We start from the raw sequence: 22,605 nt of genomic DNA on the forward strand, positions 1-22,605 counted from the left end.
GGGTCACAACTGCCTTGGGCTTCAAATCTCAAAAGCAGCTTTTCAAGAACCTGGATATGCAGCATGCAGAGCAGAAAAGGCCCGCCAGTGCTGGACCCTCCTGTGAGCTGGCCACTGGCACCAAGGGCAGGAAGACATGCAGGCCCCACAGTGGTGAAAGTGCCTGCAGCCACTTCCACTGGGATGGGCATCACCCAGATGGTGCACGCTCCATGGGGAGTGGTTGGATGGGGTGTGTGGGCTCATGTGCTATCTATCTAGTCCAGGGACTCTACCTAGACAAGGTGCTGCTTGCCCAGCTCTGTCACTAGACTAGGTCCAGATAGGGACTCACCAGGGGAAAAATCCTCAGAGTCCCTGCTCCCTGGCCTTGATCAGGAAACAGAGCTGGAGGGGCAACACAGATTTCTGGTGCCCTTCTGTGGAGACCCCTGAGTACTCTGGGGCCATGACTTGGTATTCTCGGGGAGAGCGGAACTGACCTGGATTCACGATAAGGAACAGCTTGGGGACAGTCAAAGGCAGGAGGACACTGGATACTGACTCATAAACCCCAGATTCAGAGAATTGAGGTGGGGTCCTCTGTGCTGGAGTAGCGGGGGTATGTTGGGGGTGGGCAGCAGCAGGTGACGTCACCTGAGGCCCCAGGTTGCCCAAGGCCTAGGCAACAGGCTTGTCGCGTGATCCTCATGCGCCAATGGCTTAGCGGTCTCCCAGGCGACGTGGAGGGTCTGCGCTTCAGCGCCACAGCACCCCCGCCCCAAGTCCGCACTGCAGAGAGCGGTGGCGAGCCCGCGCCAGCGCATTGGACGACGTGCGGGACCAGAGGGCCAGAGAAAGCAAGGAAGCTGGCAAGAGATCCTGGAAAGGAATGGTGTCCGACCCCGCGTCCTCTCTGAGCAGTCTGGGAACCTCACTGCGGCTCTGAATGAGGAAGCATCTTGACCTAGGAGGTACCAGATCCCAGGAGGAAGCGGCTGGCCTGGGCAGCCCCCTCCGCCCAGTAGGGTGCTACTGCCGCAGCCTTTGGGTTAGGGAGAGGGCTGCAGCGGGGGGGGGGGGGGGCAACCCGGTGGGGCCCCCGCTGCAGCCTTTGGGGTGAGGAGGGGGCTATAGCATGCAGCGGGGTGTGCTGTAGAAGTGTCTTCGTAGGAGGTGGGTGGAGGCTGGGTGGCGTAGAAGGGACGCGGCGAGGGGGGGGGAGGGGCGCATTAATCTCCTTTCACCCTTTTTACAGACTCTGGAGGCCTGGGAGGGCTACAGATCTGGAATTTGCCCCAGATTTATGTGCATCACACCCTAATCACTCCCTACATTAGAATCTCTTGAAGTTGGAGCCATGCCATTGAACCTGTTGCAGGACTGGTGTAGGGGGGAGCACCTGAACACCCAGAGGTCTATGCTGATCCTGGGGATTCCCGAGGACTGTAGTGAGGATGAATTTGAGGAGACTCTGCACGAAGCTCTCAGGCATCTGGGAAGATACAGGATCATTGGCAGGATGTTTAGGAGGGAGGAGAACGCCCAGGCCTTTCTGGTGGAACTTGCACGTGATTTTGACTATGCGTTGGTACCCAGGGAAATAGAAGGAAAGGGTGGGCCCTGGGAAGTGATTGTGAAACCCCCTAATTCAGATGATGAATTTCTCAATAGACTGAACCACTTCTTAGAGGAAGAGAGGCGCTCAGTATCAGACATGAACAGGCTCCTTGGGACACACTCTAACAAAATAGCGATATCAGCAGATTTCTGGGCCTGGGCTCAGACTCTCGGTGCAGTGATGCAGCCTCTGCTAGAACAAATGTTTTACCGAGAACTAAAAGTCTTTTCTGGGGACACAACATCAGTCCCAGGGTTATTGACCTTTGATTCCTGGCTTGAGCACACCACTGAGATGTTACAGATGTGGCAGGTACCTGAGGTGGAGAAGAGGCGGAGGCTGATAGAATGCTTGCGAGGTCCTGCTCTACAAGTGGTCAATGTGCTCCGTGCCAACAACGCTGCCATCACAGTGAAGGAGTGCCTGGAGGCCCTGCAGCAGGTATTTGGGCCCGTGGAAAGCCGCAGAATGGCCCAGATGAAATTTTGTAAGGCTTATCAGGAGCCAGGAGAGAAAGTTTCTAGCTTTGTGGTCCGTTTGGAGGCCCTGCTCCAAAAAGCCCTAGAGAAAAGGGCAATAGCACGAAGAAATGTGAATCAGACCCGCCTTAAACGAATCTTAGGTGGGGCCATCCTTACTGGAAAACTTCGAGAGAAACTTAAGCAAATGAAACAGCGTCGGAAGCCACCTGGTTTCCTGGCCCTGGTGAGGTTTTTTCGTGAGGAGGAGGAGTGGGAGGCTACTAGGGGAGCAGAGAATAGCTGCCTACAGGAGCTGGAAATAGGCAGGGAGAGGGCACTATTTGTTCCTGCCATTGACAGTGGTTTTGAGAAAAGACCTTATCAGGGTTCCCGTCGCCGGAGGGGCAGAGGCCAGCACCGAAAGGGAGGTGTGCCCAGAGATAGATCTCAAGGTGCAAGGAAGCGGAATTATGACACATTCTGCTATAGTTGCGGGGAAGAAGGCCACATCAGAGTACACTGCTTGAACCCGGCCAACCGTACCTTAGTGAAGCAGAAGAGACGGGCTGCAATGGAGATGGGAAACGGGGCCTGGGCTTGGGACAAGAGCCACCCCAAGCCCAACACCATGTAGGCTCCAGGGAACAGGGTAACCATTGTTCCCGTAAGCCAAGGAGACAAAAAAGATGTTTGAAGGAGGGGAAAGAGCAGTTCAGAGAAATGGCAGGGGACCTTAGTAGGATACAATGGCAACATAACCAGGCACAAGTTAAGTCCCCTAAGCCAATGCCATCTGGAAAAAACTCTAACAAGCAAAAGTACACCACTTTCAGCTCACTAATGACCAGATTCAAGGCCCCTAGGATGTACCATAGAAGGAAGCCAGGAACTGCTGCAGCTGCATGGAGCCACAAGGACTCAGATGAGGACATCAGGAAAGCAGAGGCAGAAGATAGGAAAGCTGTGACTCTAAGAAAACTAGCAACTTCCAGTCCCCATGGGGTGTGGAGGAGACTGCCACAGGCTGTCTTGGCCTGGGGGAAAGTGCGGCAAGGCCGGGAGACAGTGCTCCGGAGAGGAGGCCGCAGGATCCAGCCCGTCTTCAGGATCATCTACACTGCCCTAGGGGAGCCTCACGAGGGCAGCACCCTTGAGTCCTTTCGTGAGTGAAACACCAGGGTCCCTGGACCCAAAGGCCCCGGGACACCAGTGCCAACCCGGAGGCATATCCCATCTTGGCACCCCGACAGGACTGTGAGTGGGGGGAAGACACCAGTGCCCAAGAAGAGCCCCTGGGCTGGGGGTGCGTACCCAGCACCGTAAGGTTTGTGCCCTCAGCTGGCCTGAGAGCCTGTGAGTGTGCAGGACAGATTGGTGTGAACTAGGAGGTGGAAGAGCAGCAGCAGGAGGACTTGGTGGGGCCGTACTTTGTTCTGCTGCTCTCTTTTGTCCAGGGCTGCTGGAGAATTCCAGAGAGCCAGCAAGGAGAGCCTGGTGAATACAACTCGGCAGGCAGCTGTCACGGCTGGCCCCCAACCCTGCCGACCTGAGAGGGTGGCCTGGCGCTGCTGCCGAGGTGCCATCATCCTCCGTCTGCCACCCACACCAGACGGGTGGAAGTTACAGAAGAGGCCACCTCAAGGATTCTTTCTGCCTGGTTCTCCCAACACGGATGCCCCCTCCCCATTGCTATCCCGAGGGAGGCTACTCCCGCCTCTGGACCCCCCCCCCCCCATCTGCTAACGTCATAGTGACCGGGCTGTCCACCGAGTCCCTTTCCTCCTTGAGTGCCCATCCCCCACCCGTTGCTTTTGTACCAAGCTGTGAGTGAGGTGTGTGTTAACTTGAGCAGCTGGAGGCCCTGACTGCCTGGTCAGTCGCCCCTACTCCCTGGCACGTGTTGTGAGCTTCTGTGAGCTGCTTTGCCAGCCAAGGCTGCCTAACTCTCCCCTCCCACCGGTGTTGTGAACGCTCCTCTCTCCTTTCCTGGTGTACATCTAGGCCAGCTGCCCTCTGCTTGCTCTCCTGCAGATGTGTGTATGTTCTTATCTGATCGAGTGCTCCCCAGAACCCTCAGGTCCAGCCCTGGATGCCAGCGGGAAGCAAGGATGTCGACAAGGGACTGGTTGACTCTCTTATGACTGACTTCAATCTGGAGCAGACAGGAAGACCTGAACTGGAGATGGGTGGGACCTGGGGGCTGTGCTGTAATGTTCCACTCCTGTCATTACTTGTGACAATGTTTTCCAGGCTTGATGGGGTATTCCTTGCTGTGCTTTGCACTGTGCTGTGACTATCTTGTACCAGAATATGACAGGGCCACCCTACAGTGGGCAATTCCTTGTAAGGGTTCACCAAAGACAGGAGGGGGTTGCAAGAGATAATTCTTGGGCCCTTGGGAAGGGAGAAAATAACAGAGGGATCCCAGAATGTTTGGCACACAAGGCCCTTCGGAGGAGCTCCATGGGGGTGGTCCAGAACCTGTGTTGCTTCTAGTGCTGTCGAGCGTTTGTGTTCTTATCTCTTTCTCTTCAATATATTCAGTAAATGTATCTGTTCAATAAACTTCATATATGTTCCAGCTGTTTCTGGCCTCTTCTGAAGTGGGGGATGGGGTGAGGCAGAGGGAGCAACACTAATATATGTTCAAAGCAGAGCCCATGTGGGCCTATGTGGTTCCCTGGGTAAGTGGAAGTCAGGTGACTAGGTGCTGTATGGGTGGAGGGAGAGTGCTTTCCTGGTTTCCCCAGGACACTCAGGGAGACCCCAGGAATGAGAAAGTTTGGCTTTTAAAGGAGGGCATTGGACAACAAGCAGGACCTGAGGCTCCCGATGCCTGGCAATGCACTGGGGGCTTACTGTATCTGACCTGGCCTATCAAACTTGTCTGTGTGATATGACATCATGTATGAATATGTGTATGTCAGTTAGTGATTGTGTGTGAGTGAGTGTCCAGTTTATTAGATTTCTGTGTATTTCAACAGACTAGTAAGTGATTGTACGTTATTGTGTGACAGTATTGCATTAGTGAATCTGTTAACACGTGAGCAAATGTGAGAGATGCCTGTGAATGTATCAGTATTAATGAATATACATGTTTAAGTTTTAGTACACATTTTCAAGTGTTAGTAAAATTGTGTTTGTTGTACGAGTGTATGGGAATGTTAATATGCATGCTGATGAGCGCATAGTACTATGCCAATATGTGACTATGAATGTGTATCTGTGAATTTATGGACTTTGAGTATATTCATGAATGAATGTGAGTGCATGAGAGTGAAGAGCTTGATGTATATGAGTTTGTTGTTTCATGTGTGGGGAGGAATGACATGTTTGTGTGTTAGTATATAAGAATGTAAAAAAAACATGCAAATTTTGCACATACATAACAATTGTTGATATTTTATTTATTTAAGGAATTAAATAATGGTGTTGGAAAGAACAAGAGACAACTGACTTTCAAAAACAAACACACACACACACACAATCAGTTGTACAACTGAGGCTAAACAGAGTATGTGAATTAATGATGACAGCTCCCAGACTAGGAAGCCTAATGCCAGTCCCGGAACATCCCTGTTTTCAACTTTTTCTTCCACTGTTTACTATTGTTATTGAAATGCTGAAATTCAGTACAAGTATCCTTGCTTGGATCTCTTTGTGTTTATTTTTTTTCCTTTCTTCTATGTAAACAGTCAGGACTGGAATGGCTAGGGCATATTGTTAGGCATATACTTGACTATATACAAGAAATTCCACACAGATTTCCAAAGTTAATTTGACAGTTTGCACTCTGATCACAGAAGTTCTCATGTGTCCTCCAAAGATGTTTATATTGTCAGCTTTGCACTTTTAGCTAATCTGTTGCATGCATGACTCATTATGGTTTTTTTTTTCAAGACAAGGTTTCTCTGTGTTACTTTGGAGCCTGTCCTGGAACTAGCTCTTGTAGGCCAGGCTGGCCTCAAACTCACAGAGATTCGCCTGCCTCTGCCTCCCGAGTGCTAGGATTAAAGGCGTGCGCCACCACTACCCGACTCCCCTTGTGGTATGTTATGGCCATCTTTAATTTCTGTGGTTGTGGGGTTTACGTGGATGCTGTGTTTGTGAATGCAGATATATATGCAAATCAAAACTGAAGGCTCAATCAGATGGCCTCCTCATTTGTGCTCCACAGTATTGTTTTTTAATTTTTAAAAGATTTTTATAACTTTAAAAGGCTTATTTTGTGTATATGACTGTTTAGTCTGTGTTTATGTATGTGCTCCACATGCACATCTGTGGAGGTTTGGGACTGGAGTTTGCGAGTCACCCAGTATGGGTACTGGAAATTGAACATGGATCCTCCAGAAAAGCAGCAAGTTCTCTTAACCACTTAGCCATCTATCCAACCTCATAAGCATATTTTTTGAGACAAGGTTCCTCACTGAGCCTGGAGCTCACTGATTTGGTTAGGCTGGTTAGCCAGTGAGTTCTGGAGATCTAGCTCCATATCTGTGGTTCTGCGATTATAGTCTTGTGCAGTAGCAACAGTTACATGGATTTTAGGGATCCAAATCCAGGTCCTAATTGCCATATCTTATCACACATCCCTCCTTTCTGCTTTCCTTCTTCCCTCTAAATGGTCCCACCTCTCTCTTTCACTTCTCTCTCTCTGTCTGTCTCTGTCTTTCTCGCTCTCTCTCACACAGATATGTATGCATGCCCTTGTATACTCATGTTGTATAGATGACATATATGTAATCTAGACTCCATATATGTGATATTTGTCGATTGTGCTTGTTTTTTTGTTGTTCTTTTTTGGTTTTAGGGGAGAGGGTTTCTCTGTAACTTTGGAGCCTGTCCTGGAACTAGCTCTTGTAGGCTAGACTGGCCTCGAACTCACAGAGATCTGCCTGCTTCTGCCTCCTGAGTGCTGGGACTAAGAGTGCACCACCACTGCCCAACTACTGTGCTTGTTTTACTTAACATGATGGCCTATTGTTTCATCTAGCTTCACTTCAAATCTCATGCTTTTATTGTTCTTTATAGTTGAATAAAACTCAGTGTATAAATATACCACGTTTTCTATATTCATCAGTTTATTATCATGTAGCCTAATTCTCTAATTTGTCTATTGTTAATAATTTTACAGTAAGCATGAATGTGTAGGGATCTCTGCAGTATGGTGACTTAGCAGGAAAATGGTGTAGCTTTAACCTATATACTGATTTCAATAATAATGCCATATATAATATAATATAATATTATATTATATTGCCATATCTTATCATACATCCCTCCTTTCTGCTTTCCTTCTTCCCTCTAAGTGGTCCCACCTCTCTCTTTCACTTCTCTCTCTCTGTCTGTCTCTGTCTTTCTCGCTCTAACCTTTTTTTAGGGATTTGGATCCCTAAAATCCATGTAACTGGTGCTACTGCACAAGACTAATAATAATAATAACAACAACAACAACAATGGCATTATTAGAATGCCAAAAAAGTTTCTAAGGATACTTTATTATCTAAATGTATTCTTATTTATGTGTATGTGTACATGCCTGCTTCTCTGTATGAACATCACTTACACTAAGAGCCCATGGAGGTCAAAAGAGGGCATTGATCTTCTGGAACTGGAGTTACAAGTGACTGTGAGTCACTTGCTGTGAGTGCTGAGAAGTGAACCTGGATCCTATAATGATCAGCAAGTACTCTTAACCTCTGAGACATGATTTTAGTCCCTTGTGTTTTTCTAAGAAATACTATAAATTATTCAAGGATGTCATACATTGTATTTTGGATATTTTTGTTTCCTTCCCCATCAATACTCCACTCTACATTCACTTCCAAACCCACCCAACTTTGTATAATGGTTTAAATCCATTGACTGCTAAGAGTACTGCCGAGATACTACTAAGTATGTGGTCACTCACTGGAGCATGGCAGAGCTACCACATGTCATATTCACAAAGACAGCTAACTCCCCTTCTCTCAACAGCTATCACTTACTAATAGCTCTTCACTGAGGGATCACACTGGCCCAATACACGCTGTGATTTTGTTTGAATTGAGCTTGCATGGGTCTGGTGCATGCTGTCACAATTTCTGTGAGTTTATATGAGCAACTGACCTCTTTAGAAAACACTGTTTCCTTCTTATCATCATCCACTGTCTCTGGCTCCTATGCTTTTTCTACCCCTCAGTGGGTAAGAGTACTAGCTCCGATTCCAATTGAACCTATTCCAGGTTAGATTCTGAATATTACATGGCAGATTACAACCATATAATACTCCAGTTAGAGAGTGATATGACACTCTCTTGTCATGAAGAGAGTATAAAAATATACATGCAGACAAATTGTTCCATAGAAGCAAAGTTAAACTAAAATAAAAATGAAAAAAAAGAAACTGGTGCCTATGGAGATGGTTTTAAATGTCTGTACCCTAAAGATGTACTGAATCTGTGATTCAATTTAACATGTCAGGGCACTTGCAGCGTGAATGTGGCAGTAGACATCATCTACACACAAAAGGTCAAAGCTGACTTCTTTACTGCTTACCAGGGCATTTGCCTTTTTTTTCCGGGAAGCGTCACTTAGATTCCTGCACTAACAGGGCCATGCCACTGTTGATGGGCATGTCCAACTGGCACAGAAGAGAGGTTAATGACAGGTGTTAGCTGCCATGTGACACAGACATTCAGGCTGTGTCCAAACATCTCCACTCCTGCATCATTTCCCTGCAGTCCTACTTCTGTGGAGGAGCAAAGAGCACAGCTCTGGTCTTGTCTGTACCCTCTGCAAGGACATGTGCTATACCCCTCTTCTTAAGGTTCACACAGTGCAGCGTGACAGATGAGGTGTCATCTCACGGGGCTGACTTTCAGCTGTGCCCAAAGACCCCAGGACCTGGGCACGCACCTTCATGACTGAGTAATTGCTTCTCTATTGCTTGTGAGCTGTAAAATTCACCAAATCAGCCTGTGCAGTGGAGTTCCATCTGGACTGAACCTCCACCTGGCGATAGATGAATAAAATGACTGAGCCCCACATTGGAGCACCGGACTGAGCTCCCAAGGTCCTGATGAGGAGCAGAAGGAGAGAGAAAATGAGAAAGAAAGTCAGGATCGTGAGGGGTGCATTCACCCATGGAGACGGTGGGACAGAACTAACGGGAGATTACCAACTCCAGTTGGAATGGGACTGATGGAACATGAGACCAAACCGGACTCTCTGAATGTGGCCGACGGTGGAGGCTGACTGAGAAGCCAAGGACAAAGGCGCTGGGCTTTGATTCTTCTGCATGGACGGGCTCTGTGGGAGCCTTGTCAGCTTGGTTGATCACCTTCCTGGACCTGGGGGGAGTTGGGAGGACCTTGGTCTTAACATAGAGTAGGGAACCCCGATGGCTCCTTGGCCTGGAGAGGGAGGGAGGGGGTAGGGGTGGAGGGGAGGGGAGGGAAGGGGGAGGAGAAGGAGAGGAGATGGAAATTTTTAAATATAAAAAATAAACCATAAAAAAGAAAAAAATTCACCAAATCAAACCTATTGCCTGTGATGTCACTCACTTTTGGATATGTAGTGACTTGTTTGTATGGGGGGGGGGGGAATCTCTACAGGTGTCATGGTAGGCAGTAAAATAATCCACGAAGAGATGACAATGAAAATTTGGTTCAGATTGTTATGTTAACCTGGATCAACCTTCGGGGAGTCTGGTGCTAGGCAGGTTTGCTACCTGTATATTTAAACAGTAAAATCAGGGAGAAAGTCTCCTGGAGTAATACAATCCCCAGTACACGAGGAAGCACAATTACATCGAAACTCAGCTCAGGGTACATGTCGTGTCTTCCAAGACTATAAGTTCTGGAGACAGGCTACGGGTGCTATCTTAAGACCTAAGGAAGGATCTGGCCTCGTCTTGGTCATACAGATAGCACAGAGCCCAATTAGACCCTAAGGTATGGCTCTGGTCCCGGTTGTAAAGCTTGGAGGGGTCACTGGCTGTACAAGGAATGTGAAGGTCATCTGGGCTATTTGGTATCTCTGGTCCTGGTTGTGGGAGCTTGGGGGAGCCACAGGCTGTACAAAGTATGTAAGGGTCATTTAGACTCTTAGGTATCTCTGGTCCCGGTTGTGGAGTATAGGGAGCACCTGGCCGTGAGAGCCATTTAGATTACTAGCTGCCTTCCGGTCCTGGTTGTAGGAGCTTGATATGGCCTGGTCCAACAGATAGTGAAGATCACCAGGCTATTAATCACCTCCAATCCCCAGCTTTCTGGATGAAAGAACAGGTCTCACATCTTTTCCATTGAGAAGACAATCCTGCATGCTTAACGTTCCTGGTTTCCCAGGAGATCTGTGGGCACAAGGATCTTCCTGCTCCCCACAGACTGGGACACTGTGATAGGAGCTGAGATGTACCCCAGGAGGCAGACCCACATTTGCAAATTGTAGATGCCACACAGTGAAATAATGAGAACTGTCACAGAATGTGTTCTGTATGCATCATCATCAGTGTGGGCAAGGAACCGATAAACTTTCTGAGTTCAAAGCCTAAGAAACAAATATGTACATGGAGCTGGGGAGATGGCTCAGCGGGTAAAATGCTTGCTGAACTAGCATGAAGACCTGAGTTTAGATCCCAAGCACCTTTGAAAACCTCAGCACAGGGTGCTGTAGAGACAGCTCAGTGTTTAAGAGCACTTGTTGGTCTTGCAGAAGACCCAAGTTCAAATCCCAGGACCCCTGTCAGGTGTCCCGAGACTGACTGATAACTCTACCTCTGGGGGAGTCTGACACCCTCCATGGGAACCTGAATGAACACATTTGCACATACATACATAGACACAAAAACACAGAGATACATACACATACCACATCTCAGGCCAACTGTGAGTGTCTGTAACACCAGCACTGGAGAAGAGAGATAGGGTAGAATTCTGGAGCTCAATGGCCTAACGCTCTAGACCAATCGATAAGCCCTATGATCACAGAGATACCCTGTGTCCAAATAAGTTAGGTACCTGAAGTGTGTCTGGCTTCTACATGGAAAATCACATCTGCCGGCATATGCACACGCAGTTGTGCGTGCACACACACAGGCATGCACATGCATTCATGCACATGAATTATACACACATGTGATGTGTGATTTCCCTCTTCATGCTATGGATATGTTTTATTACCACTGGTTAATAAAGAAGCATCTTTGGCCAATGGCAGGGCAGAACAGAGCTAGGTGGGAAATCTAAAATGAATGCAGGGAGAAAGATGGCAGAGTCAGGTAGATGCCATGCACCTGCCAAAGGAGACAGACACTGGAAACTTACTGGTAAGTCACAGCCTCGTGGTGATACACAGATGAATAGAAATGGGTTAATTTAGGATGTACGACCTAGCAAGGAATATGCCTGGCCTGCCGGCCAAACCGTGTTATAATTAATAAAGTTGTTGTGTGATTATTTGGGTCTGGGTGGCCGGGAAATCACTGTGAAATCTCCACTTACACATATGGTCACATAAACATATGTACCACATGCCAATAGATCTGCACACTCATTCTCACACACATTCACACATGTGTGCTACATATGTGAACACATATACATGCTCCACATACCAAAAGATTTACACACACTTGCACACATACACAGAGATGCACACATGCATTCAAAAACAAGTGTATACACATATGAACACATTTATACATGCACCAAATACCAAAACATTTCTGCACACACATGCATACACAATACACACATGCATTCACACACACGTGTGCTTCACATAGGAACAAATTTACCCATGTACCACTACCAAAATATTCTTTCTAAAAATTTCTCCCTCTCCCTCCATCCCTCCTTCCCTCTCTACCTATCCCTCTCTCTCTCTCTCTCTCTCTCTCTCTCTCTCTCTCTCTCTCTCTCTCTCTCTCTCACACACACACACACACACACACGCAGACAGAGACACACATACAAACAGAGGTACGTAATCGAATAATACAAGATTCAATGATATGTTAATACATTTTTCATCTGGTACTGACAGTAAGAATATCTCAAGTAGGAGTTATTCAATGCTGGAAGCAGTACTGAAGGTCCACACAATCACACATATTTTGGGCAAAGTTCTCCGAGATGATTCAGTTTAGGAAGTAACATGATCCCAGCCAGAGGGGAAGCTCTCTCATTGACTGTGGAGAAATGAATTCCACTTGTAGAAAATGGGAGATGCCGAACCCACTCTTGTTTTTAATGCTTCTGCACCACAGGACACGATGAGACAAGTGGTCAGGACCACGAGTGGCCCCATGCAGAAACGTGAGTTTGCATGGGACCATTTTTGTTTGAAAAGGCATGAAACGCCAGGAAGGGAGCGCAATTACAGGAAACATCCCAGCAAGTCTGAAACAATTTCATATTTATTAAACCAAATGTTTCCAAGTAAAGATTTCCCATGGTATATGTATATGTGTGTGTGTGTGTGTGTGTGTGTGTGTGTGTGTGTGTGTGTATATATATATATGTATATATATATATGTATATGAAGGGAACCACAGGACAAGAGTCTTAAGTGTACAGAAGACCTTGTATATCACTGATGTTCACATACTACGTGCACAATAAATTTGAAGCACAAAACATTCTCAGTTACTGCTATCCATACAAAGGAGGAAATACATAAACAATGAGGAACTGAGCTATAGGCATACGAAGGCCCAACTCTTAATGTGACAGGCAGTTGACATCAGGTAGCAGACCACATTGCATTGAAAGACCTTTTATACATTTTGTCGCCAAGTGACATTTTCACATACTCGTCACAATACTTACATCTTTTTCACATTCAGGAGTTTTAATGGATTCTACCAATTTCACTACTTCTGGGGCACAGTCTTTTCAAGTCTACAGGACACATTCCCTTTGCAGGGTTATCATCATTCCCATAGGCTCCATGACTGAACAAATGTAACGGCAGCATGCAATGGTAAGAGTGTGTCTTCTTTAATTATTTCTCCGAAGATGACAAGGATGGACCACTCTTGTGCCTTGCCTTCTAAATTGGGAAATTGATACTGAGGTACAAGACCCCACTGTATCGACATCAATGCACTGCTAACCATTAATTACGATGCTACCAAGAAAAACTTGCCATTACGACCCGTGGGCTGGAGGATCCTATAGACATCTCTGGACTGCTGTCACACAAATCCTTCGGTTTACTTGGGTTTTAGCAGAAAGGGGTATCTTTAGGAACAGGAGAACACAAGAAGATGTAGTCGCTGAAGCCACAAACCACAAGCAGCTTCTCCCAGAGAATTTCCATGAGAGAATCGCTCCCCTAGTATCGACTTTCATTTCTTCAGAGTATTATGAGAATAGCAGATCCAGGAGAGACAGTTGATCAGCAGCACTCTCTTGCTGGCACTGTTAAGTACAAGGGCATATTAAATGGGTTTAAAATAAACAGTGCTTGTCAAGCCTCAGTTTGGCCTGAAAGGCTCAGTACTTACGTTCAGCAGCAGCAGTTTTATTTCCAAGGTGGCTATTAGACGTCTCAGCTCTTCAACCAGGCAATCTCCCCGAGAATCCCTCAGTCTTACAAGTTTCTAAAGTAAAAGAGACATGGGCAGAAATCAGCCCTGGTCATTTTGTTTACAAATGCGAACAGCAATATTTAAAAGGGAGTAATGTGGTGAAAAGACATGCTCTGATTATTCCAAATCAAGCATACAACATGTGCAACGTGGAGATCCATCACCCACCAAAGAGACACAGACGTTACCACTCCACAACCCACTGCTGAAAGTTCAACCATGCGGCATTAGCAGTGGAAGGGGGAGGGGATCGGGGAAGGGTGCTTTGCCTACCTAGCATGTGGGAGATCCCAGGATCCCTCTCCCCGCAAATCAAGAAGAAGAGCAAATGAAACCCAATGAAAGCAGAGAGCATGAGGCATGAGCTCATTTACTGCCACTCACTCATTTCTTTTGGAGCTGGAGTAGCTTGCCATGTACCAATGAACACCATGAAATTAAAACTCAAGGATTCCATCCCCACAGTGCCTTCAGTAGTGAGTGAAATAGCACATGCCACATCTAAATGCTTGTGTTAAATGCTGGGCGGGGGGTGCTTATAAAACTTTGCAAGACCTCTTCCGCAGGGCCCGCCACCCCTGTGACCTGGTGAAGAGCCAGCCTAGCCACAGTGGCAAGCGAGTTCCAGGTTCAGTGAGCCATCCTGTCTCAAAAAGATACGAAGGAGAGTGACCGAGGACTCCCAAGGTTGGTTGGCTTCTGACCTTCGCACACACACCCAGAAGAACGTGCACGTGCGTGTACCTCAGCGCACATACACACCCAAGGGAAAATGCACTGTGAGACTAGAACAGACGGTCTGAAAGGCATCAATGCACCATACAATACGAACAACTCTGGATGAAATCGCCAAGGCAGCAATTCCTGCTTCAAAGGACTCTACCCACCATATGTGAACTCTAAAAGTAAAAACTCATTTTGTACTTAGGTTTACATGGAACCATGACACCATGAGGAAAATGCTGGAAGATGCTCTGGTAAAACGGTCTTGCACTGTTTTAATACAACCCTGACTGGCCAGTAGCCAGGCAGGAAATAGAGGTGCGGCCACGAGAACAGGAGAATTCCGGGAAGAGGAAAGGGTCAGTCTTCAGTTGTCACCCAGTCCAAAAGGAGACAAGGTGAGAATGCCTCGCTGATAAAAGGTACCAAGCCACGTGGCTAACACAGACAAGAATTATGGGTTGAGATGTAAGATAAGAGAGTTAATGAGAAGACTGAGCCAATAGGCCAACCAGTTTATAAATAATGTAGGTCTCTGTGTGCTTCTTTGGGACTGAATGACTGCGGGACCGGGCGGGACAGAAACCTCTGCCTACAGGGAGATGTTTACAGGTAACTTTCCGAAGGTATAAGCCAAAGCATGGGAGGAACGCCGGAGTATTCAATGCCCCTGTGTGGGGGTTGCTTTCAGAATGTACAACAGACCTCCAAGTACTGTTCACACAGATCTTTAAATTCTTCCATTCTCTTCTTCTGAACACCCAGAGATTGATGAATAAATTTTTGCTGCTCCTTAAAGATATTCTGCAACACAGACAGTAAAAGATCTAAGAACAATACAGGAAAACTCAGAAATATCACAAAACACGACCCTGTATCATATTTATGCAAAACATATACAAGGAAACAACTAGTAATTTTTCAAACACAATGACCACTCCACATGAGTTATCTAAAACTAAAAAATTACCGTAGTAATGAGAATCGCATTCATTTAATGGAACGTTTTCCTACGTAACAGTATCTAAAACATTGCTGTTAGTTTCTGAAGACTTGAAAACCCATCCATTAGAGGCTGCCATAGCTGGTGAACCCTTTGTTTATAGAAATCACCCTGAGAGGCCCCATCGTCTCTCACACCCTACAGAGGAACCCACTCCCTTTTGTTCTTGCCAGTAAGAGTAGAGCCCACAGCTGCCCTGCTTAACAGGGAAGGATTCTGTAAGACTTACGTCGGATAATGTGCTGGACCAATATAAGAATGCACATCTAGAAGAGTATTTTGAAACCAATTCCGTGAGATGGGGACCTTAAGTATCTCTCCTCTCATGCCTAGCCATCTGAGACACAGAGATAAATTATTTTCCCGCGTGAGCATGACTAGCGAGGGACTGAACCGTGACTGCATTCCAAACGGTGGGATTGCAGGAGCCATGCTCCTGCCCACTGGACTGGACGGGGGGAAGGGAGGCACCTCCATCTCCCTCCTCATCCCAGCCTTGGCCACCCCACCTTTGGAAGTCAGAATCTCCAGGAGGGCAGCTCCATCCTCCACCAGGAAGGAAGATTCCCTCAAAGATGGCACTGTTCGGTGTCAGGAATTTGTGCCCCAAACCTCATAAAAACCTCATTCAAATCTCCAGGTTAAAGGGGAGTCATTCATCCCATGGCCATCACGGATTAAAGCCTTGCCTTCCTCACCTCTGGGAGTGGGCTGGTCTGAACTCCAAGCACTGAACGCTAAGCCTCCACCTGCTCTGCCGCAGCCACAGGGACTGCTCTCACTCTGCCTCCCTCGTCACTGTGTCAGAAGGCTCTGGTGGGCCTCCTGCCCTGGTGTCTTCACTTCTTGGGTGGATCAGAAAGGACTCCCTCTTAGGATACAATCCCATACCTTCTCCTGTACTCTCCAGGCAGTGCCTGCTCACCTGCCCCCCACCACGCTGGCTGCTAACCCATCCCTGACCTTATCATCTCTCTGCGGGAGAAGAACAATCCAGGGGGAAACGGTCAGTGGCCAGTCTCCTGTCACCACATCCACCACCCTGCTTGCCTCCCTAAGTTCTTGTCTTGTCCCTTCCCTCCAGACTGGCTGCAGGAAGCCCTGCTACTTCTGATGCTGACACAATGGATTCCTTGAAAGCTAAGCTGCTTGATACTCACAGCGAGTTTTTTTGCATGTTTCTTGACTTCGGCTGCATCCTCGGATAACTTTCTTTTCAAAGTCTTCATCTGAAGAGAATATTCTTGATAAAGTTTCTGCCTGCAAATGATAGCAAGGAACAGTGCGATATTCCATCCCAATATGAAGAAAGTGCATTCGAAGCACGACTGACTTGCCCTCACTAACGCTATAGGCGGAGGATGGGGAAATGGCATCTAAACTATGCAGACAGGGAAAAGGAAGCTGATGTGGATTATTTCATTTTACATCGCAGCTTTTGCTCCTCCCTGCTGAGAGAGAAGTATCTTCACATGCCTTTGTGCCAGAAAACTCAGGAAGAACTATTGTTTTACTATCTTTCCACAAATATTCGTCTGTCTGACAGACACGACTTGTGGTTAGTTCTCTCTTTCTGAAGAACAGGTCCAAGGAGCATGCCCATCTGCTCCCATCAGAGACTTCTGAGGTGGCCTACCCGTTCTTCCTCACGTTGTCCCAGTGTGGATCTCGGTACAGTAGCACAGTAAACACTGCTCCTGATAGCTATACGACATTGGAGGCATGGGCTTTTCATTTCTATGGCATCGAAAAGACGCTTGACTGACTGTGGGATGAATGCTTTGAGGATTTCAAGCTCAACGTGCCCAGCACATTCACGCCATGCATACACCTTTCATACTGTTCCACTGACTCAAAAGCAATGTGTTAAAACTTGGTCATCGTAATTCATGCCTGGGAAACTCAGCTGACTTCGGTTACGATGTGAGGGTATAACTTGACTAAAGGAAGTCTACCCTATACAGAAGTGCCAAGCCGAACACGTTATCCAACTGAGCTTCTGGCCCGTGGGGGTCACGGCTATTCCTCAACCTCTAGCCATCGTGCTTACTAACCAAATATCAAAGCATCTGGGATAACAGCACCAAGAAGCAACAACCGTACCTTTGCTCGCACTGGATTTTTAGAACATCCTCAAATTTCAGCTCCAAAGTTTCAAAAGACTCTGTGATGATCGCTGTGAATCTTTCACTGTTGCCCTGAAGAAAGTTCTTCTTGAGCTCTGTATTGAAATACAATCTTGAAACCATTACTGTAAAGTTCCCTCAACTTTAGTTTTCTACTTGGAAAAACAATTGCTATTAATAGAGGGAAACAATCTGTCAATGACAAGAATATCTGCCTCCTTTCTTTCAGTCAAGAATTTCAGTGGTTATGACCTTGATGTGAAATTGGAGAGCTGGACTTCAGTGTCTATATATTACATACAAAACACAGTGAAGGGAACTTAGCAAAACTGGCAAAAATGGGTTTCAAATCGCTGTGTAATTTCCTCGTGAGACATCATTATAAGGTAAAATTTAATCAATGTACATAATATGCTCCAGTTCTAGGACACATTCAGAGGGACTGTTGTATTAAAACGAAAGAGGACAAATATTTTGAAACAAAGTGTCTTGTTCTCATCATCCCCCACGAAAAGCAGTGTCATTATGTTGTTTCTAGATTGCATAATAGCGAGCATCTGTTCCTTACGCCTTTTCAAGCGTCATCTGTGAAGTCATGAACACACACACACATACACATCACATACACATCACATCCACATCACACACACACAGACACAGACATACACAGAGAGAGACACACACACAGAGAATCATACACAGACACAGATACAGACACACACAGACACACAGACACACAGACACACACACACACACACACACACAACACACACAAACCACTTTAGGTTTGACTCTCAGACCAGTTGGTCCAGGCACCTGTCCAGGCCTTCCAGAGAGTCACTGTGACCCATGTGCTCCCAGAGAGGCATGTTGACTAGGCATGTGGGAGGTTTCCTGTGTGGCAGAAATTTCAGGTGGGGGAACCTAAAGGCACCAAAAAGCTTGAGCAAGAGTTATTAGCATCTGAAACCTCCTGCTATTCCAATAAAAGTTCATGCACATTATCCACTCAGTGCTCCACCCACCAAGAGATTTTAGGATGTCCCCTGGGCTGGACACAGCCCTACAGGGGCCCTTCTCTTTTAGTTGTTGTTGTTGTTGTTTTTTAATCTGGGGTGAAGGAATCTGGGTTCTTGGTGTCATGCAATGTGAGAGTCAGATCCAGCCTTGGATGCGTGCCAGCACTGTCAGGGGCTTTCCCACCCACCAAGAGATTTTAGGATGCCCCCTGCGATGGACACAGCCATATGGTAGCCCATCTTGTTTCTTCAAACCTGGAATGATTGAATCTGGGTCCTGGGTGTCATCTGACATGAGATTAAGAACTCTCTCGGATGCATTCCAGAACTTTCAAGGGCTTTACCACCCACCAAATGATTTTACGATGTCCTCCAGGTGGACACAGCCCTACAGGGGCCTATCTGCTTTGTTGTTGTTGTTTTGTTGTCATTGTTTCTGGGGTTTTTTTGGTTTTTGTTTTTGTTGTTGTTGTTTTTTTACCTGGGGTGACTGCATCTGGGTTCTTGGTGTCATCCCATGTGGGATTCGGATCCAGGCTCAGATGTGCGCCAGCACTGTCACGGGCTTTTCTCTCCCCGCTTGACATGGCTAGAATCTTCTTGGGCTAGACAGGACTCCAGTCACTACAGATACCAGGAGGAATTACTGGATGGCAATGGGAACAGGGGATTGGACTCCACAGGATGTGGCCAGATGTCCCGGCACTTGTACTGCAGCAAAGAGAGGGCAAGAGGATGTCACCAAAGTTCATTTCTGCGCCCTATCTCTATCTGAACGTGGAGCTCTCTGACCCACTACCTCTCAAGATTGGTCTTCTGCTGCTTTCCCGACCCTTGGGTGGCCAAATCCTGGGCACTGCTGGTGTAGGAGGGTCATCTGTCTATGTGTTACTTTCATTGGTTAATAAAGAAACTGCCTTGGCCTTTTGATAGGCCAGCCCTTAGGTGGGTGGAGTAGACAGAACAGAATGCTGGGTGAAAGAAAGCAGAGTCAGGCAGACGCCATGAAGCTCGGGCCCGAGATGGACGTAGGTTAGAATCTTCCCGGTAAGCCACCACCTCGTGGTGCTACACAGATTATTAGATACGGGTTAATCAAGATGTGAGAACTAGCCAATAAGAGGATGGAACTACTGGGCTAGGCAGTGTTTAAATGAATACAGTTCGTGTGTTATTATTTTGGGTGTAAAGCTAGCCATGCAGGAGCCGGGCAGGACGAAAAGCAGGCCAGCTCGCCTCATCACTACACACTGCCTCCGGCCTGTAAAACAAGGCACCAAATGCCCGTGTCTGGTTGGGAATGCATTGAGGGCCTGCTCAGTCACCTGGGCCATGTCTCCCAGCTCATAAGCTGTCCCAATCAGCCTTCCCAAGCCCTGTGGCCCTCTTGACCCCTCCCCAACCTTGCACTCTGGGGCCTCACTCAGTCCCATTTGGAAGCAAAGCTCCTGAGATCACCCCACAGGTTTCCCTTGGTCCTGCCTCTGTCCTGGCGTATGAGCTAAGTAAGGTTCTTCTCTGATCCCTGTCGCAACTGAGGAGACTCATAACAGAGTTACCCAGTAGCAAACCATCCACGTGGCTACTCTCCCGCCCTGGGAGCCTCCTTCTCCTGAGAGAGTTCCTATCTAGGCCTCACCACCCAAAGCACATCTCTCTGACTGGCGGCAAAGGCATACACGTCCGGGATTAAGTGGCCTAAAGTGGCACTTGTGAGATCTGGATGCAGAAGTTGCCTGGACTTTGGATGCAGAAGGGGCCCAGTCCTGCCCCACCCCCTGCAGACAGGCATTTCTGTCGTGGCAAGGGCTTTGGGTGCATGTCAGTGAGCCCCAGATGTCCCTTGAGGACTCCAGCTGGACACAAGGAGGAAAACATGGACAGTCACTACTTCCCCTTCTGTACCTCACTGCCACACCCAGCTCTCTTCAAACCTGCCACCCTCAGAACCCCATTCCCCCACTGCCTTGAGCGTTCTATTTCACTACCAGGCGAAAGTGGGTCTTTCAAACTTTGCCTCACAGATAAAGCTTGACCCTTCCGCCTCAAGGTCCCGCTCTCCTCCCCATAGGGCTGTGCATCCCTGCTGACCTGGGCTTGCGACTGAGTCTGCTGTTTACCCTGTCCCCTCGCCTCGGTGACCACACTTGACAATGCTCCTCTGAGAGGCTCCTTTCCCGCCCCTGTCAGACCGAGGCCCCACCTGTGGCACTCCTGAGGCTGCCTACAGGCCCTCGCATAGGTGTGAGGCTGCCCATCAGTCACCCATTCCCGACTCGGGAACTACAGTTGCCTAGGTGCTTGGTTGAAGTGCCCAGAGTTCGCTTTCAGACTGGTGAGCCTGTGGAACTCCTGCCAGCAGAAGCATCGCAGGAGGACCCAGTTGTCCCGTCAGGACCCAAAGACCACAAGAAAGAAAGGAACAAAACACGGCAGACGTGGAAAGTCCCTACCACCTCTCTCAGGCCCCTGACTCTGCCCCGCCCAGTGTTCTAGGGCCCAGCTGCCTTCATCAGCTCTTTTCATTCTTGCCTCTGGCGCCGCCTCTTCCAGCCTGAAGTGGAAGTGAGGCTCCCGAAGTCACCTCACAGGCCACCCTGGCCCCTCTCGCTCTGTGGTCCCTCTGTCCTGCGTCAAGAGCTTTCGTCCTCCTGATCCCTCTAAACCACCCCAGGAGCCCGGCCACAGTACCCCCAAACCCCCAAAACAAAGCAACAAAAAATCCCGTCACTCACCTACGCACCTTGGCTCCTCTAGACAGCCTCCATCCGCTCAGAGGTTAGTCACGTTTAGTTTGGCCCCACCTCCCAACATAACGCTCTCTGATTGGCTGCCGTGATAGCCCTTGAGCATGCGCGGGATGGGGGCAACATTGTGCGCATGCGCCAAGGGGTTCAGCACGCCACCTCGACCAGTCACGCCCTCCTCTTGAGGGATGGCCCTCGGCCTCATTTCATTGGGCCACAGTCACAGCCAGTGAAGTCCATCTTCACATGTGTCTGTCTCTGAGTGGATGAAAAAGGAAGGGGCGTATATGTGTCATGGAGGCCAGTGGGTCCGATGGGTTGCTCTGGTGACGTGAAATATAAGCACTTGCACAGAGAGGTCAGGCAAGACTCCAGGGCTGGGCTCATCTATCAGTCAGACAGGCATTTACCGACCTCGGGCACAGCAGTTGAGCACGCCTGAGAGGACCGCTGTGCTTTTCTCTCCAAATGGCGCTCTGGTTGCCTGATGGCCCGTGGCTGTATCTCACAGGTCTCAGGTGTTCATTCTGTCCCCGAATAGTACACAGGGGCCACCTGTTGGATATCGCGCCCGTCCCTCCTCTAACACCCTGCCCGGCTCAGACCTCCCAGGTCCTCTATTTCTCGAACCTCTCCTCTCACGCTCCAGAGGTGCCTGGTCCAGTTCGAGGCTAAGGCCAGACTCAGGCGCATCACATCACAGGCCCTCTTGAGCAAGCCTCCCCGGGATCCCCACCATCCAACCCCAAGGGCTGTGGTTCAAGCATTACTCTCCTTAATCCCTTACCAGAAGATGCCCTTTCACCCAGTTATTCACTAGGTGATCCTAACCCAAGCACACCCTTGAGAGCTTCCTTCCCTTCAGAAACCAGTCACCGACAGTTAGTCCCAGCCTTTCCGATGTACATGTGCCCCTTTTTGGCTGGAAGGGTGTGCTCACATGCCAGGCAGGCACAGCATGGACTGATGAGTTCGGTGGCCTATCCAGGCGTGCGTGCATGCATGCCTGACGGATGGCCATCAGGCACGTCTCAAGGCACACACTCTGCTCCCCAAGGGCTGTGGGTGAAGGTAGGAAACATTTGGTTTAATAAATATGAAATTGTTTTAGACTTGCTGCGATGTTTCTTGTAATTGCTCTCCCTTCCTGATGTTTCATGCCTTTTCAAACAAAAATGGTCCCATGCAAACTCACGTTTCTGCATGGGGCCACTCGTGGTCCTGACCACTTGTCTCATCGTGTCCTGTGGTGCAGAAGCATTAAAAACAAGAGTGGGTTCGGCATCTCCCATTTTCTACAAGTGGAATTCATTTCTCCACAGTCAATGAGAGAGCTTCCCCTCTGGCTGGG

At 48.1% G+C, this 22,605-nt stretch overlaps 2 protein-coding genes across 2 annotated transcripts; one reads left to right on the forward strand and one right to left on the reverse strand.

Annotated features, from left to right (window-relative positions):
• Window positions 1-1,339: 1,339 nt before the first annotated feature.
• On the forward strand, window positions 1,340-2,695 carry Pnma3 (PNMA family member 3). The gene has a single exon (XM_038315902.1). It carries the CDS (start codon window positions 1,340-1,342, stop codon window positions 2,693-2,695), a length of 1,356 nt encoding a protein of 451 aa, XP_038171830.1.
• A 10,714-nt stretch (window positions 2,696-13,409) lies between these two features.
• On the reverse strand, window positions 13,410-19,094 carry LOC119804508 (X-linked lymphocyte-regulated protein 3C-like). Its single transcript, XM_038315903.1, has 6 exons — window positions 18,989-19,094; window positions 17,466-17,583; window positions 16,523-16,622; window positions 15,065-15,163; window positions 13,553-13,648; window positions 13,410-13,466 (listed from the first exon to the last, which is right to left on the reverse strand). The coding sequence occupies exons 1-6, from the start codon at window positions 19,092-19,094 to the stop codon at window positions 13,410-13,412; spliced, it is 576 nt and encodes a 191-aa protein (XP_038171831.1).
• Window positions 19,095-22,605: the final 3,511 nt, after the last annotated feature.

The sequence above is a fragment of the Arvicola amphibius genome, chromosome X (genome assembly GCF_903992535.2).
Source record: "Arvicola amphibius chromosome X, mArvAmp1.2, whole genome shotgun sequence".
NCBI classification, from domain to species: Eukaryota; Metazoa; Chordata; class Mammalia; order Rodentia; family Cricetidae; genus Arvicola; species Arvicola amphibius.